At 37.7% G+C, this 18,697-nt stretch overlaps 1 protein-coding gene across 6 annotated transcripts in view; it reads left to right on the forward strand.

The window, feature by feature from the left end:
- The window catches only part of CFAP54 (cilia and flagella associated protein 54), a 377,407-nt gene that overhangs the window by 65,433 nt on the left and 293,277 nt on the right, over positions 1-18,697 (forward strand). For all 6 annotated transcript variants that reach the window (XM_007503244.3, XM_016425734.2, XM_016425736.2 and 3 more), the window contains 3 exons: positions 5,380-5,448; positions 5,554-5,669; positions 18,459-18,632. In XM_007503244.3, coding sequence (XP_007503306.2) covers positions 5,380-5,448; positions 5,554-5,669; positions 18,459-18,632 — 359 coding nt within the window. The remainder of the gene's footprint in view (positions 1-5,379; positions 5,449-5,553; positions 5,670-18,458; positions 18,633-18,697) is intronic.

An 18,697-nucleotide genomic window follows, 5' to 3' on the forward strand; every position in this document is an offset into this window, starting at 1 on the left:
GGGCAGTCCCGGAGAAAAGCATCTGATGTGATTGGTAGATGTGAAAATTTAGAGGAGACACAAGAGTAAAAGGTCTATAAAAGAGGATGAAAAGTTCATATTGGGACATTCATTCATTTCAAGAATATACATCCATTTGGACATTTCGAGCACTGACTCAGAGGAGCACCTGGAAGACCAACATGCATACTTCTTTAGGACTGTCACCATTGGTGAGTGAAAAGCTGACTTAGTGACCATGCCTTTCTGGAGGCATGAAGGAAGGGCCAAAACTTCTTGAGACTCTCTTCCCCTGGATGGGACTTAGAAATTCTAACTAGAAACCAGAGTTTTCCCTCTCCTCCTTAATTCCTTCTCTCTATATTAATTAAAATCACCATAAATTTCCAACTGACTTGGGTATTTTATATGGGATTTCCTTGGTGACCAAATTAATTTAGATTTTAAGTCACAACCCTAAAATAATTCTTTACAGGGGCAAAGACTACCTTGTAGACTTCCAAAGGTGGGAAGCTCTTTGCCTCTTTTGTGTCTCTTGTTACCTACAAAGCTTAGCTCAAGCATCAACTTCTATGTGAGTTGTTTCTTTTCCTTCCTTCCTTCCTTCCTTCCTTCCTTCCTTCCTTCCTTCCTTCCTTCCTTCCTTCCTTCCTTCCTTCCTTCCTTCCTTCCTTCCTTCCTTCCTTCCTTCCTTCCTTCCTTCCTTCCTTCCTTCCTTCCTTCCTTCCTTCCTTCCTTCCTTCCTTCCTTCCTTCCTTCCTTCCTTCCTTCCTTCCTTCCTTCCTTCCTTCCTTCCTTCCTTCCTTCCTTCCTTCCTTCCTTCCTTCCTTCCTTCCTTCCTTCCTTCCTTCCTTCCTTCCTTCCTTCCTTCCTTCCTTCCTTCCTTCCTTCCTTCCTTCCTTCCTTCCTTCCTTCCTTCCTTCCTTCCTTCCTTCCTTCCTTCCTTCCTTCCTTCCTTCCTTCCTTCCTTCCTTCCTTCCTTCCTTCCTTCCTTCCTCCTTTCCAATTTGAAATTCTTTTTTTTAACCCTTACTTTCTATCTTAGAATCAATACCATGTATTGTTTCCAAGGCAGAAGAGCAGTAAGGGATAGGCAATGGTGGTTAGGTGATTTGTCCAGGGTCACACAGCTAGGAACTTATCTGAGGTCAAATGTGAGCCAAGGACTTCCCATCTCCAGGCCTGGCTTTCAGTCCACTGAGCCACCTAACTGCCCCACCCCAACATTTATTGTTTTATTTTTTTTAATTTTGAGTTCCAAATTCTTTCTTTCCCTCTTTGCCCTTCCCCCTTCCTTGAGAAGTCATGAGGTTTGTGATAAATTATACATGTTTAGTAAATGAAAAACATATTTCCATATTAGTGATGTTGTGGAAAAAAAACACAGACCAAAAACAAACATACAAACCACACACAACAGAGTAAAAAATAGCAAGCCATATGAGCCCTTACTTGGGCCCTTCAACTACTGGTGTCTTTTCCTCCTCCCCTGTTTTCCTGGTATTTATTTGCTATATAGTTACACATATACATATTGCCTTCTCCAATAGGATGCAAGCTCACTGAAGGAATAATCTGCTTCATTCGTTGCCTCTTCTATGTCCAGTGTTGAGCACAGGCCCATAGAAGGATCTTAATAAATACTTGATTAATTCCAAGGTTATTACTGGGATCCAGCTAGGTAGTAATGACAACTTATACTAGAGTGATGGCAATTAAATTAGGAAGTAAAGGGAAAGGGACTAAATGTTTATTTAGTACAGGGCAGCTGGGTGGCTCAGTGGATTGAGAGCCAGGCCTAGAATGGGAGGTCTGGTCTCAATCTGGCCTCAGACACTTCCCAGCTATGTGATCCTGGGCAAGTCACTTAACCCTTATTGCCTACCCCTTACTAGCCTCTTCTGTCTTGGAACCAATACACAGGATTGATTTCAAGATGGAAGGTGAGGGTTTAAAAAAAAGTCAATTTTTCTCATCTGTAAAGTGGGGTTAATAATGGCATCTACCTGCCAGAGTTGTTATGAAACAATATTTATAAATTTCTTTGTAAACTTTAACACACCATATAAATGCTAGCTGATAATAATAATAATAATAAAGTCTGAAATCTTTTGTTGTGTTATGTTTGACAAGGCCATTCTACTCATTCTGCATGATTCCATTTCTTATATTCATGTAGTTCTACCATTTTTCTATTGTTAAAGGATGAATAGTTAAAGGATAACTCTGAAGAGTCCGCTTTGGTTAGACTTCAGATCGACTTTCTGTTATAGGTTTGAGACTGACTTTGTCAGATTTTGACATGCATTAAAATTTATTTAATCACATACTAGTTAATTTGAAAATAGTACAACTCAAAGCTACTGTGATTCCCCGAATGGCTGTATAGCATTCTCCATGAAAAGTCTGCTGGACTTGAAGTATAGATAGTACCTACATCACGGCTTAAATTGGGTCCTGAGAGCACCCTTCAATATGGCATATATTGGAAAATGGGAAGTAAATGGAAATCAGTCTTTGGTGAAATGATATCTTAGCACCTCCCAAATTGCTCATTGACAGAAAAGGGATTGAAATTATAGACAACTTTGGTTATTATGACATGTCCTTTATCAAGTATATATGACCTTGTTAATTTGAACTATGATATTGAGTGGTCCATTTGCCTCTGCTGCCCCCTTCCTTAACAGTTTTGGGAACCACGATTTTCTCCTCTCCTTGTTATTTCCTACCTTGTGCTGATTTTGTTCTTGGCAGCAGTCATAGAGGCTTGGGTAAAGCAGCTAAAGAAGCAAAAATAGCCATGTTTTCTGGAAGTTAAAGGACAGCTGCCTTAAGACATATTGAACACTGAGTGGTTAATTCCTTTAACTAAGCCCCCAGGGTGCTCTACTGAGGGTAGTTGTCTTTATGATGATGTTCTGTTTTAAGGCATTGTGGACAGTGGACCAAACATGCATTTTAAGTCAGGGCACCTGGGTTTGGAACTTGTCTCTGTCCTTTATTCCCTTTGTAACATTTGGCATGTACAACCTTTATTTATAAAACAAAAGGATTGGGCTAGGAGGTCTTAGGTCCTTTCCATCATAAAGCTATGATATAAGGTAGTGATGGTGAACCTTTTAGAACCTTTTAGACACTTCATGACATACCCTGCTGCCCCCCCCCCAAGACTGGGTGCCATGGCCCACCCCCAACCCTAGACATGTGTGGGAGAAAGGGAGGGGAGTGACCTCACTCAGGGCAGGAGTAAGGGCTTACATTGGACTGCTGGGCAGAGGGGCAGGGAGGTGCAGTGGAGAAGGGTAAGGGAGTAGCTCCTCCCCAGCTCTGCCTTTCTAGTAACTAATTCTGGTAGGAAATAGCTCATGTGTCCACAGAGAGGTCTCATAGATTTGCTATCCTGGATATAAGGCATAGGGGGAGGGATTAGATCTGTAATTTCACTGATAGAGGGAACAGAACTCCTGGACAAGGAAACTCTCTATGCCAGCATGGCTCCATATCTTTGCTACTATTAAAAAAAAATCTTTACCTTGGGGCAGCTAGGTGGCTCAGTGGATTGAAAGCCAGGCCCAGAGATAGGAGGTCCTGCAATCAAATCTGTATTCAGGCACTTCCCAGCTGTGTGACCCTGAGCAAGTCACTTAATTACCATTGCCTAGCTGTTCCCAGTCTTCTGCTTTGAAACCAGTTTCTAAGTTAGAAAGTAAAAGTTAAAAAAAAGAAAAGCATTTCCAAATGGGAATTTATTGCTTCTATGAAGCAATCTTGACATGAAGAAGCTATTCCTCCTCTCCATTAACCATCTCTTTAACACACTGTAATTTATTCTCCAGGTAACTCTGGTATCTTTGCAAAGGTGGGTGTAGTATCTTTTTTTCAGAATGATTATATGGTTTATCCTCCATTTGTCTTTTGAACATGAGTCAAATTATTTTTCTTTAAGCCATGTTAATTAATGTACATTTAAGTTATATATGTAAAATATATCTATATATTTAGTTGTATTTGTTTTTAGGTGCCTAAAATGTGAGGTCATTATAGCAGTTGAATGGCTGTGTTCAAGATGTCCAGCCAAGGGGGCATTTGGGTTGCTCAGTGGTTTAAGATCCAGGCCTAGAGATGGGAGGTCCTGGGTTCAAATGAGGCCTCAGATACTTCCTAGCTGTGTGACCCTGGGCAAGTCACAACCCCCATTGCCTTGCCCTTACCATTCTTTTCCCCTAGAACCAATACACAGTATTGAGTCTAAGATGGGAGGTGAGGGTTTAAAAAAAAAATATCCAGCCAACTTGTCTTCCTAAAGTATTTCCTGAGCCTGAGAAACCTCAGAGGGAGCTCCCTCTCTCTCCCTGTTTTAATCCTGTTTAATTCCCCACTCATCCCCAAACCTCTCAAAACCTCTCTGCATCATCACTTATTGTCTTCTTATATTTCAAAAGATGAGGCTTGCGTGCTCTTTGCTAAGGCTATTTCTTGCCTCAGCAATTTTTCCTTTCTTTAAAAAAACAAACAAAGAAACAAACATCTCTCTTTCCTTCTGCCTTGTAATCAGTACTTGGTATCGGTAAGGGCTTGATAATTGGGGTTATATGACTTGCCCAGGGTCACACAGCTAGGAAGTGTCTAAGGGCAGATTTGAACTCAGGACCTCCTGTCTTTAGGCCTTGTACTTTATTCATTATGCTACCTATGTGTTTATTTTTTATTGGTTCCTTCTCTTTTGCCTATGAATATGCTCATTTCAACATACTGCTAAAAAGAGCTTTCCCCTGACCTCCCATCTCTAGACCTTGCTCTCTATCTATTGAACTGCCTAGCTGTCCTGATTCGTATGTATCAGCATACAGTGATCCCTCACCTATCATGGGAGTTATGTTCCAGAGACCCCCCACGATAGGTGAAAATCCACCAAGTAGGAGGAGAGCAAATGGGCTGATACTACAGTCACTGAGCCAATCAGTGCCCAGGATACAGAGCACAGCACTATGGTTGGTCTTCTTCCATTCCATCATCTAACAGTATGCTGTACTGCATTTCCATTGTGTACATTCATCTGTAAAATCCCATGATTTAGCAAAAACTCCGTGATCCAGAATTATTATATATATATATATTTTTAAACCCACGATACAGTGAAGCCATGATAAGTGAACCATAATATAGTGAGGGATGACTGTAATTATCTTTCGTAATACTTTATATTTTATTTTACTTCTTCTCTAACATGATTCTAAAGAGCCTCCAAAGCTTCCTTCACCAGACAGCCAAAGGAGCATGTGGCATAACCCTTGTGATTTTTAAGATATCTGCTAGAGCAAACAATTACTTTTTCAGACATAGACCTAACTAATGTTAAGTTGTCTTCTTTTTCAGCTTGGAATTTTTCTCCAAAACCTGCCCATCCCAAAGAAACTGAAACTACAACTACTAGTCATTTCACAGGTAAAATGTAGACACCAATTATAGAGAGGCGAACAGGACATTTGCCCAGTTTTGATAGAAGACTCTTCACCTGCTCCCATTTGAAACAAGTGTTTTGTTTTACAGAAGCATACGTACTGGGCAAAATCAATAAGAATGAGTTATCCAAAGCAGTCTTCTTAATGATGAAAGCTCAGATACTATTTGAGAAAGAAGATTCTCAGGTCATCAAATCACTGGAGGTAAGAATAACATGCTCTGTTTGACCCAATCCAAGTTTAAATGTCTCATACAATTTCATATTACTATGGCCAAGCCAGACAGCATTTATTAAGCACCTTCTACATACCAGACATTGTGCTAAGCCCTGAGGATACAAAGAAAGGGGAAAAACCAAACCAAACCAAACCAAATAAAAAACTCAACAAAATCTGCCAACAACAAACAAAAATAAAGAGCAAGAAAACAGTTCCTGCTCTCAAGCAACTCACAATCTAATAAAAGAGTTGAAGGCAAAAACCTGTTCACAAAAGGGTTTTATACAGTATAAATTGGGGGTAGTCTCAGAGGGAAAATACTAAGTTTTTAAAAAAAATCTTTATCTTCTGTCTCAGAATTGATATTAAATATTGATTCCAAAGCAGAAGAGCATTAAGGGCTGGGCAGTTGGGGTTAAGCAACTTGCCTAGGGTCATATTAGAGAGCTAAATTTGAACCCAGGACCTTTCATTGCTAGGTCTGGCTCTCTATCATTGAACCACCTAACTGCCCTTTGAAGATCCTAAAGTTAAGGAAAACTGAAATGCTTCTTGCAGAAGCCAGAATTTTAGCTGAGCCTTAAAAGAAGCAAGGGAAGCCAAGAGGTAGAGATGAAGGATAGTTTCAGGTGTAGGGGACAATCAGTAAAAATTCCAACAGTTGGGTGGTGGAGGGTGTTGGGTGGGGAGCAGGAAGGGGACTTGAATCCCTGGATCAAAGAATGAGTGGAGGAAGTAATAAGGTATTAGAAGAATGGAAAGGTAGAAAGTGGCCAAATTATAAACTGACTCCCCTCTCTATTTGAAATCAATTAGATAGACATCAGTCAGGTGGGCAGTTTTCTACTCACAGAGAGAGATAAAAAATACAATGCTAAGCACTGTGAGACTTCAGAGGAAGGGGAGATCCTCTCTCATAGATGATCAAGGAAGTTGTAATGGAGGAAACCCGTCTGAGTTGGACCTTAAAGGATGGGGAGGATGTCAGAGGGTTGGTACAGGAAAAAAGTGTGAAATGAAGTTCTTTGGGAAAGGTAAATGGTCTGATTTAGGCAGAGTGTAGAGTATGCCAAGGAGAATGGAATATTGGAAAGGGAGATTAGATTCCATTTGTAGAAGGTTTTAAATGTGAATCCCTCTGGAAACTGCAGCTAGCTTTCCTTGATATAGGAATCATTCTTCAGACCACTGCTGATAGAGTAAGCAAGTGCTGCAACTTTTCCAGTATGGTTATCTTTCTGTCCAAATAAACTAGATGCATAATTTGAACTTACACAAAACATAGAAATCATTAATTTTATAGAACTTTAAACTTTGATCTTCTGGTATTTTTAGGATGTAGAGAATGCATTCCCTGCTAGTGTGTGGCTTTTATAGACCATATTCATTATGTATGTTAAATACTCTTACAAAAAGAAGAGGAGGGGAAGGTGTGAGTATGGAGAAGAGAATGGGATAAACTCTAAATTGAGATCCAGGATGCCAGGATTCTGAACTAAACTCTGCCTGTGTGACCTCTAAAAATCCAGCAAACTTCTCTAAGCCTCCTTCATTCCCTTCTCCATAAAAGAAGAGAGTAGAAGTAAATGATACCTGAGGTTCCTTCCACTTTGGATTCTCCAGGACCCTATGGTGACTCGGTACACACAGGCACTTGTTTTCATGACCAAAAAAAGAGGGGTAGTAAGTATACAAATACTAGAAAAAAACAATGGAGTGGCTCCATTGTTTGGAGAGAACATTGTTGAAGGGTTCTATTTCACCTTCATGTTTCATAAAGGAAAAGTGACCTTAATGATGGTCTCTTCTAGGATAGTTTCCCCCTCCAAATTATAGATACCACAAATGCTAATAGCACATTCTTTCTTCTAGCTCAGTCTCTTGGGGGATTTATTTTCCCTAAAGAAATACAGTGATGTTTTTGTAAATGAATTTACTGAGAAAGTAGGATTTGCTTTATAAACACTGTTCTATAAGGCAATTTTTTATTCAAAGGAATTTTATTTTCCCACTTACAGTTAATAACAATTTTCAACATATGTTTTCTGAAATTATAATATCCATATCATCTCCCTCCTTCCTTTCCTTTCCCCCCATCCCTTGGAGATGGTAGGAAATTTTATAAAACATACTTCCATATAGGCCATTGTTATAAGAAAAAACTCATATAAAACCAAACCCCCCAAATAAAACAATAGACAAACTAATGTGAAGGGTAGTATGCTTTGATCTGTATCTGACTTCAATACTCTGGAGGCAGATAGCATTCTTTGTCATATGTCCTTCATAATTGTTAGGGCACTTACTATGTATAAATTCCTCTTGCCCCATAACAGATATGTTATAAATACAAATTACATGTGTGTCATGTACATATTAGACATTTTAATAAAGGATCTAAGGAGGTTCCTGAGAGCAAGTTGAAGGTTTTAATGCTTAACACATGATAAACACTTGGACTCACTGGCAAAATAAACATATAAATAAACACCTAAGAATTGTCTTAATTTTAATGAAAGTTTTCTAATATTTGATCAATATATATTCATTCAAATAGCAACAAAAATGGAAATAGTAAACCTTACTTAACATTTTCCCTGGCATAAATTTCATGGTTTTCTACATTGTTCAAATTTGTACTATTTGAAGTTACAAATAACATGTGAAATACGATAATTTGTTCCAGCCCAATGGAAACATTCAATGAAAATTCAAATAAGGGGACCACTTCATAGGACTTTATTTTCACTAATTGGGACACAGCTGTACAGGATTTGGAAATCGGTTGACAATATAGAGAAAGTAAGAGAACAAGTAGAGGATGACACCAAGGTTGCAGATCTGAGTGACTAGAAATATTCTGGTCTCTTTGACAATGATAGAAAAGTTCAGAAAAAGAGTGGATAGTTTTTGAGGAAAGATAGTGTTGAATTTGAGATGCCTACATAATATTCTTGATTATTATAATTTACACAGTATTCAGTTTTGTGGTTTTTATTCTTTCCTTTTACATTATTGGAATTATTGTGTCCATTTTTTATTGGCTTTCCATGTTTTAATCTGAATCAGCTCATATAAGCCTTCCTCTGTTTCTCTGAATTCTTCATATTAAATATGACATTCATGTACTCCATGAATTATTTCCAATTAATTTTTGATTTGCCTCTCCATGTACCCTTACTAAGTATTATTTTCATTGCATTGTGATTTGAAAAGGTTGAATTTATATTTCTGCTCTTTTGCACTTGTTTGCAATGTTTTTATGCCCTAATACATGGTCAATCTTTGTGAATGTACCATGTGTTGCTGAAAAGAAGTTGTATTCCTTTTTGTCCCTATTTATTTTTCTCCACATATCTACTAACTCTAATTTTTCTAAGATTTCATTCACTTCTCTTACCTCTTATTTACTTTTTGGTTTGATTTATCTAGTTCTGATAGAGGAAGATTCAGGCCTCCTACTAGTACAGTTTTTCTATCTATTTCATCCTTGAGCTCCTCTAGTTTCTCCTTTAGAAATTTGGATGCTATGCTATTTGGTGCATACATGTTGAGTACTGATATTTCCTCATTGTCTATACTGCCTTTTATCAGGATGTAATTACCTTCCCTATCTCTTTTGACTAGATCTATTTTTACTTTGGCTTTGTCAGATATCATGATTGAGACTCCTGCCTTCTTTTTATCAGTTGATGCCCAATATATTCTGCTCCATTTGCTTGTCTTTACCCTATGTGTAGACATATGGTAGAATTTTGGTTTCTAATCCACTCTGCTATTTGCTTGCATTTTTTGGGTGAATTCATTCCATTCACATTCAGAGTTATGATTACCAGCTTTGTATTTCCCAACATTTTGATTTCCACTCTTAGCCCTGCCCTTTCTTCTTTCACTATTTCCTTCTACACCAGTGTTTTGTTTTTAATCAGTCCCCCTAATTCCCACCCTTATTTTACTTCCCTTTCTACCACCCCTCCTTTCTTATTCCCCTCTTATTTTGTTTATGGTCTTTTTAAACTACTCCACGACCCTTTCCCTCCCTTGTATTGCTTTCCTCCCTACCAGTTCGTTTGTTACTCTTCTACTTCTCTATAGGGTGCAAATTGATTCTCTGCCCCAATGAATTTGATTGTTCTTCTCTCTTTGAGTCAATTTCAATGCATGTAATAATTAAATATTTCCTATCTCCAACCTCTTTACCCTTCCAGTGTATTGGTGTTCTCCTCTACTCCCACCATGTGATTCTTTATGACATATAAACTTACCCCCTTTTGTCTCTTTTCCCATTTCTCTTAGTATTAACCTCTTTTTTTAAAAACTCTAGTTGTATGTATGTATATATATATATATATATTTATGCATACATATATCTATATACATATTTATGTCTTGGCATTTCATCCTATATAGTTTGTCACTGTTCCGTCCAAGTATAATTCTTCTAGCTACCCAGGTGGTAACAACAATTTTAAAGAGTTACCAATATCCTCTTTTCTTGTAGGGATACATATCATTTTAACTTATTGGGTCCCTTAAAAAAAGTTTTTTTTGTTTTTGTTGTTGTTTTTTCCCCTTCTATTAATTACCTTTTGGCGATTCTCTTGAATTCTGTGTTTGGGTATCAAATTTTTGGTTCAGGTCTGGTCTTTTCTTTATGAATGCTTGGAATTCTTCTATTTTATTAAATAATCATACTTTTCCCCTGTGAGAAAATAGTCTATTTTGTTGGGTAGTTGATTCTTGGTTTTAGACCTATTTCCCTTGCTTTCCAGAATATCATATTCCATGCCTTTTGGTCCTTCAGTGTAGATGCAGCCAGATCCTGTGTTATCCTAACTATAGTTCCATGGTATCTGAATGACTTCTTCTTAGCAGCTTGTAATATTTTTTCCTTGGTCTGGTAGTTCTTCAATTTGGTCATAACATTCCTGAGTATTGTCAGTTGGGGATTAAGTACAGGAGATGATCTGTGGATTCTTTCAATCTCCATTTTCCCCTCTTGCTCTAGAATGTTGGGGCAGTTTTCTTGCATAATTGCCTGTAGGATGATGTCCAGGATTTTTCTTTTGTCATGATCTTCCAGTAGACCAATGATTCTTAAGTTGTCTCTCCTTGACCTGTCTTCTAAATCTTTCATTTTGTGGTTGAGGTGTTTCATATTTTCCTGAATTTTTTCATTCTTTTGAGTTTATAGCTTCCTGTTGCCTTGTGAAGTCACTTGCTCCTAGTTGTATTCTAGTTTTTAAAGACCGAATTTCATCCCTGGATTTTTGGTCATCCTTCTCCTTCTGGTCTGATTTTCTTTGGAGGTCATCTTTCATCTTCTTTGTCTCATTTTTCATCTCCTTTGTCTCACTTTCAAGCGGATTAATTTTGTCTTTCAAGACACTATTTTCTGTTTCTGGATGATTTATTTTGCTTTTTAAGTTCTTTTTCCAGTTGTCTTCAGCCTCTCTTAATTGTTTTTTGAATTATATTTTGAGTTCTTCCAAAGCCTGTGTCCAATTCACTGGATTTTCTGTGTTTTTGCTTGGTGTTCCTTGATCCTCCTCTGTTTTGTTTGCTCTTCATTTCCTGGCTAGAAGCTGTTGATTGTAATTTCTTTTTTCTTTTTCTGTTGTTTACTCATATTTGCCCTTTCATTCCCCCCTGTAGTTACCTGTAGTCTTGCTCCTCTCATTTTGTGCTGGATCTGTGAGTTTGGGCTGTTCTGTCCTTAAGGGGCTTCTTCTTTGTTCTGCTATTTGGTCAGTTAGTTTGATCTTCCCTGGCTGACAGCAGAAGCTTAGAAGGAGCTGGGCTTCTTGCCCTGTTATCAGGGTTGTTGCCTGTAGTTTATTGCTGCCTTTGCCCCTTCGAGCTTAGTCAGTGAGGCTCTCAGATCAGTCTGTGTGTATGTGTTTGTGATGTTGGAGCTTGAGCTTCTCTGCCCTCTATGAAGGCTTCTTATCTGCCCTTATTGATGAGATTCAACCAGGGTAGAGGAGTTGGTCTGCAAAGCTGGCTGTGCCCTGAGGTCACAAGCTCCAGAAAAGGGGGGGGGGCAAGATGGAGCGTTTTAGTTGAGACTGGGCTGCCTGCTCTGTGCTTCTCCTTCAGCTGCTTCTATGCCACTTGCGTTCTAAGCCCTGAGCCTGGCACAGCTTTGCCAGTAAGGTTCTCCCTCCAGACTAGCACCCTTGCCCACCCAGAGATTCCAGCCACCTCTGGAGGCTCAGCACTGTAGGTGGGGGAGGGGTCCTGGGATCTTCCTTCTTCCTTCCCTTTAAACCTGTGTGTTCTAGAGTTCAGGCTTTTGGTGGGGGGAAGCGTACCTTTTAAGTTGGGTCCAGGAGGAGGGTTCCCTGGCTCTGTCCTGTTGTTAGATTTGGTTTTCAGCCCCCTGAAGTGCTGTGTTTTTGATCAATGAGGAAGGGTTTATAGAGGTCTGAATTTTTGCTACCTCTAAGCTGCCATCTTGACTGGAAGCCTACCCCATGAATTATTAAAATATATATTTTGTTTCTAATTCTTTTCTACCACAGTAGAGCCCTCTAACAATTTTTTATTTCCTTATTCTATTATTTATTTTGTTGTATATGGCAACTTTCTATCTTTCACCTCTTTGTAGTCTATATGCCTACAAGTAGTATTTCTAAGACAAAGGATAGGCACATAGTAAATGCTTGTTAATTCAACTCAGTTCAATTAATTGAATTGTCTGTAATTTCACAAGTGTGGGTATTCCCTCCATGGACACAAATTGTATCCCTTCCCTAATTTAATAGATGTACTTAAGTATAAAATCTGTAAAAGATTATTAATATTAACATGCATCAATGAAAGTAGTAAGGGAAGCATTATACAGTTGTAAAATCTCAAATTTGTTCTAAAACATCGTAGGCTTTATCTTCTGCACTGTATTATTGAAACAAAATTTTAAAATTTTAAAATTTTAAAATACAAACCCATCATTTGAAGAACTTATTTAAAAGGAATTTTAAAAAGTAATCAAGCTGATATATTTTATAAACCCTTACCTTCCATCTTGGAATCAATACTATGTATTGGCTCCAAGGCAGAAGAGTGGTAAGGGCTGGGCAATGGGGGTCAAATGACTTGCCCAGGGTCACAAAGCTGTGAAGTGTCTGAGTCAGGCTGATATTTTAAGGATTTGCTGGTCTTGGATGTTGAAATGCCTTTTTTATTTTTTGGAAATGAGTATTTATATTATTTGCTTTTATGAAGGCAATGTCTCTTTAGTTCCACTAAGAGTGGGATGGAAAAAAGTTCATTAATTCCTTGTTGTGTGCTAAGGACACAGGTAGAAAAGTAAGAATACCCCTGGCCTCAAGAGCTCCCATTCTAATGGAGAGATTACACACAGAGAAGGTTTCAGCTGCTGGGCAGATTTAAAAGGATATAAAATACAAGAAAGTAATTACCTTTGGCTTCCTGGAGATCCTGTTTTATGTTTTTCAAACTTGCTCTGAGCCATTGTGAAGAGGTCCAGCTAGCTCCTAAAAAGCTTTGGTGTTTTGACTGAAATGGTGTTTTGCAAAAGCATTTATAGTAGATAACATTAAGCTTTTCAGCATTTTGTTCCCCTCCTGCTTCCATCTCAGTAGCTGCTACGCCATCCCTCTCTTACCCCTTTCCTTCCATTTGGAAAGTATCTCAGCAGCCTAAAAGGAACTGCTTCTTTTGGCCACAGTGTTTGAAACATTTGCATCTTTTTTCAAAGGATTGTTTCCTGTTGAAACAAATGTTTTCCTTTGAAAGTAAACATTTTTGCAGTGAAAACTAATATTTCATGTGAAGGATTCATGCTGGAAAAGACTATGATTTCTGACAGTTTTCTCCGAGTTCCTGAAGTCCCTATTCTTACCACCCATCTTTAGGCTTCAGCCTTTAGGGTAGCATAGTGAATAGAATTCCAGGCCTGGAGTCAGGAAGACTCATCTTCCTGAGTTCAAATCAGCCCTCACATGCCTAATAGTTGTGGGATCCTGTGGGACATTTAACCCTGTTTGCCTCAGTTTCCTTATGAATGAAACAACCTAGTAAAGGAAATGGCATTTTTTCCAGAAAAACTCTAAATGAAGTAAAAAAGAATCAGACATGATGCAAAAAATGATTGAACAAAGGATCATGCTATCTTTCCCCTCTTTCTGTCATTGGGAAAAAATAATGATTTGCCTTTAGTGATTTTTCCAAGGTCACAATTATTTAGGGGCAAAGCTAAAACCTAGCGCTTCTTACTTTGTTTATAACACTGACTGGAAAAAGCCTTGTAACCTTACTAGGCCTCAAGTTTGTGATCTTTAAAATGGATAAGAAAGAATTGAGCCAGATATCCCTTCCAACTTGGAAATTCCATCATTCAGTGGTGCTAATAAATAGCAGGTGAATAAAATGAATTCATTGAAGGCAAATTATTCGTGAAATATTTATTTTCCTTATTGTATTTGTTGTTATTTATCATAAAAATTGTTTTACAAATAGTCCTCTCTTTTTTTAGGGAGATCATTTTCCTCTTAAGGGAATATGGCATTTTAAGGAGTTATTTTATTCTTTCTTATTACTGTAATAAGAACTATGTGTTATAGTGCAGAAAGGCATTGTATCAGCCTCAGATGACCCAAGGTACTAGTCCTCCATGGTACTAATTTATTCTGTGACACTGGGCAATTTGCTTCCTGTCTCTGAATTTGTTTTCTTATCTATAAAATGAGGAAACATTTCAGTACAGAACAATAAATTTCTATTAATTTCAAGGGCACTAGTCTTGGGTCCCCAGAGGATGAAATACTCAGAGAAGAATTAAGACTCTTCTTCAAGCTTATCTCTCTGTTTTGATGGTTGTAACCTCTTTTCTCTTTTCATGGTTTCTTCTTTTGGCACCAATGGTTTTTTCCTCATTCAATAATTCTTCTAATTCTACCTTTATTGATTTTATTTGTTGAAAACCTTTAAAATGTTATACACTAATTTGACTTCTTTTGTCTTTTATGATCACATCTACTTCTTTTTATTAAGAATTATACTCCTTTAATTCTGTGAATGTGAATGGGATGACCTTACCCATGAAAGGGAAAGAGATGGCAAAATGGATTAGAAACCAGAATGTAACAATAATTTATTCACAAGAGACATATTTGGAATGGAAAGACATAACACAGACTTAAAAGTCAGGAGCAGAATCTAGTATGTTTCAGTTGAAATAAAAAAAGGCAGAGGGAGCAATCATGATCACAAACAAAGCAAAACAAAAATAGATCTAATTAAAAGAGATGATCAGGGAAACTATATTATGCTAAAAAGTACCATAGATGATGAAGTAATATAATTTTTTTTCAGTAAGTTTCTCTGATAAATACCCCATTTCCCAAATAAATATGAACTATAGAACTGATTCAAATTTACAAAAATAAGAACCATTCCCCAGCTGATAAGTTGTCAAAGGATATAAACAGGCAATTTTCAGAAGTAAAAACTTTCTATAGTCATATGAAAAAATGCTCTAAATCACCGTTGATTAGAGAAAGGCAAATTAAAACAACTCTGAGGTACCCTCTCAGAATTGTCAGAAATGATAAATGCTGGAGGGAATGAGGGAAAATAGGTTCATTAATGACCTGCTAGTAGAAGAGGGAATTGGTGCAACCATCCTGGAGAACATTTTGGAACTATATCCAAAGGACTATAAAACTGTGTAGACCCTTTGTTCTAACAGTACTGCTATTAGGTCTGTATTACTAAGTGATCAAAGAAAAAAGGAAAAAAAGACACATATGCACAAAACATTTATTGAAAGAATTGGAAGTCAAGGGAATACTCACCAATTGTGGAATGGTTGAATAGATTATGACATTTAGTTGTGACAGAATATCATTGTGCCATAAGAAATGATGCAAAGAGGCAGCTGGGTAGCCCAGTGGTTTGAGAGCCAGGCCTAGAGGTGGGAGGTCCTGTGTTCAAATCAGGCCTCAGACACTTCCTAGCTGGGTGACCCTGGGCAAGTCACTTAACCTCCATGCCTAGCTCTTACTGCTCTTCTGCCTTAGAACCAATATACAGTATTGATTCTAAGACACAAGGTAAAGTTAAGAAAAAAAGAAATGATGAAGGGGTGGTTTCAGAAAAACATAGGAAGACTTATATAAACTGATGCAAAGTGAAGTGAGAAGAACCAGTGCACAGTAACAGTAATATTGTATGATGATCAACTGTGAAAGACTTGGATTCTCTGATCAATACAAGGATCCAAGGCAATTCCAGAGGACCTGTGATGAGAAATACTATCCATCTCCAGAAAGAACTGAAGAACTTGAGTGCAAATTGAAGTACAATTTTCTCATTCTCTTTATTTTTCTTGCTTTTTCTTGAAATATGGTTAATATGAACACATGTTTTATATGATTTCACATGTATAGTTGGCATATTGCATGCCTTCTCATTTGGGGCTGAATTGGATGGGAGAGAGGGAGGGAAAGAATTGGAACTCAAAATTTTCAAAGAATGTTAAAATAAATAATAAAACATTTTTAAAAAGTACCAGTAAATCAGAACCAGCCATGGTTCCCACTTTACTAGCCTTTCAGAACCTGAGGATGTCTATGCCAAGCTGAGACTCCAAGAATACAAGACACCAAAAGGAGAACACTTCTAAAAACTATCTACAAAGAAACAGACCCTGTCCAGTGTTTAGAAGTTCATGGTGTAAATATACAAATGAAAATTTAATAAGGATAGTATTTATAAAAATATAATGTTTCTGAAATTATAAAAATAAATGCAAAGAATTAGATAAAAGCATTTAGAGTTTTAAGGTCTATGATTCATACATCAAAAGGCACATGCTACAGCAAATTCAAGTATAAGCATTGGATGATTTATGGTGCTACTTCATCTTCCTTAACTTTTTTAAGAAGCAGCCAACTCCTTCTCTGGTATTAGTTATTTCATGTATTACTTCATACTTAGACACAATTCAGATCATCTCCTACATAAAAAGGAGTCCATATATCTAAGTGAGGCTCAATACACTAATATTCTCATTTTTTTTTCTTTTTTTTTGGTTTTTTTATAGTATTTTATTTGATCATTTCCATGCATTTTTCATTAAAGACAAAGATCATTTTCTTTTCCTCCCTCCCACCCCCCGTGGCCGACGTGTGATTCCACTGGTATCATATGTGTTCTTGACTTGAACCCATTGCCATGTTGTTAGTATTTGCATCAGAGTGTTCGCTCCGAGACTTTCCTCTGTCATGTCCCCTCAGCCATTGTAGTCAGGCAGTTGCTTTTCCTTGGTGTTTCTATTCCCTCAGTTTGTCCTCTGCTTTTGGATAGTGTTTTTTTCTCCTTGATCCCTGCAGATTGTGCAGGGGCATTACACCACCACTAATGGAGAAGTCCATTACGTTCGATGATACCACAGTGTGTTTGTCTCTGTGTACAATGTTCTCCTGGTTCTGCTCCTCTCGCTCTGCATCACTTCTTGGAGGTTGTTCCAGTTCACATGGAAATCCTCCACTTTATTATTCCTTTTGATGATTCTCTTGAATTCTGTGGTTGGACTTCAAATTTTCTGTTCAGGTCTGGTCTTTTATTTATGAATGCTTGGAATTCCTCTGTTGTGTTAAATGACCATACTTTTCCCTGTAAGAATATAGTCAGTTTTGATGGGTATTTTATTCTTGGCTGTAGGCCTAGTTCCCTTGCTTTCCGGAATATCATATTCCATGCCTTTCGGTCCTTCAGTGTGGATGCAGAAAGATCCTGTGTTATCCTCACCATGTTTCCATGGTATCTGAATGGTTTCTTTTTGGCAGCTTGTAATACCTGTTCTTTTATCTGATTGTTTTTGAATTTGGCTATAACATTTCTTGGTGTTGTCAGTTGGGGATTAAAAACAGGGGGTGATCTGTGGATTCTTTCAATCTCCACTTTCCCCTCTTGTTCTAGGATTTCGGGACAGTTTTCCTGGATAATTTCCTCTAGTATTATGTCCAGGCTTTTTCTTTTGTCGTGGTCTTCTGGTAGTCCAATTATTCTTAAATTGTCTCTTCTTGAACGATTTTCTAAATCGTCTGTTTTGTGAATGAGATGCTTCACATTTTCCTCAATTTTTTCATTCTTTTTGTTTTGTCTTATAGTGTCCTGCTGCCTTGTGAGGTCACTTGATTCTAGTTGTTTTACTCGGTTTCTTAAAGATTGGATTTCATCTTTGGCTTTTTGGTCGTCTTTTTCCTTCTGGTCTGAGTTTCTTTGAAGATTGTCTTTCATCCTCTTTATCTCGTCTTTCATCTCCTTTGCTTCATCTTTCATCTCCTTTGCCTTATTTTCCAGCTGGATGATTTTGGCTTTCAGGACACTATTTTCTTGTTTTAGTTCAAGTGCCTCTGTTTCCAGATGACTTATCTTAATTTTTAAGTTCTTTTCCCAATTGTCTTCAGCCTCTCTTAGCTGTGTTTTGAGTTCTTCCACAGCCTGTATCCAATTCGCTGGGATTTCTGGTTTATCGTTTGCTGATCTCTCCCCCTCTGTTCCATTTGGTGAGTAGTAGCTGTCTATTGTAGTTTCTTTCTTCTGTTTCTGTTGTTTGTTCAAATTCACCCCTTCTTTCCTCCCTGTATTTGTCTGTGCTCTTGTTCCTCTCATTTTTCTGTTTTTTAGGGACTTCTATCAGTCTCCCCTCTTGGAGCTTTAACAGAGGATCTCTTGGTGTAATCTCTGAGGGAGGGTTGTTGGGGGTTTTCTAATATTCTCATTTTTAATGCTTAAATACAGGAATCGTTGTTCTTAATTCGGAAGATTGAATCAGAGCAAAAAAACCAGTATTCACCTCAGCAGAGTACAGAAGAAGAAAAACCCCAGAGCAAAGTTCCTGCTCCTCCCATACTACTTTCAAGAACTCATTGTTCAGTGACATTTAAACCTGATTCATTTTTTTGTGGAGAAAAGGTAATACTTTGACTATAAATTTGTATTTATGGGAAAGATATTGGTGACTGTAATGAAGATTATTC

This window comes from Monodelphis domestica, chromosome 5 (assembly GCF_027887165.1).
Source record: "Monodelphis domestica isolate mMonDom1 chromosome 5, mMonDom1.pri, whole genome shotgun sequence".
In the NCBI taxonomy this organism is placed as follows: domain Eukaryota; kingdom Metazoa; phylum Chordata; class Mammalia; order Didelphimorphia; family Didelphidae; genus Monodelphis; species Monodelphis domestica.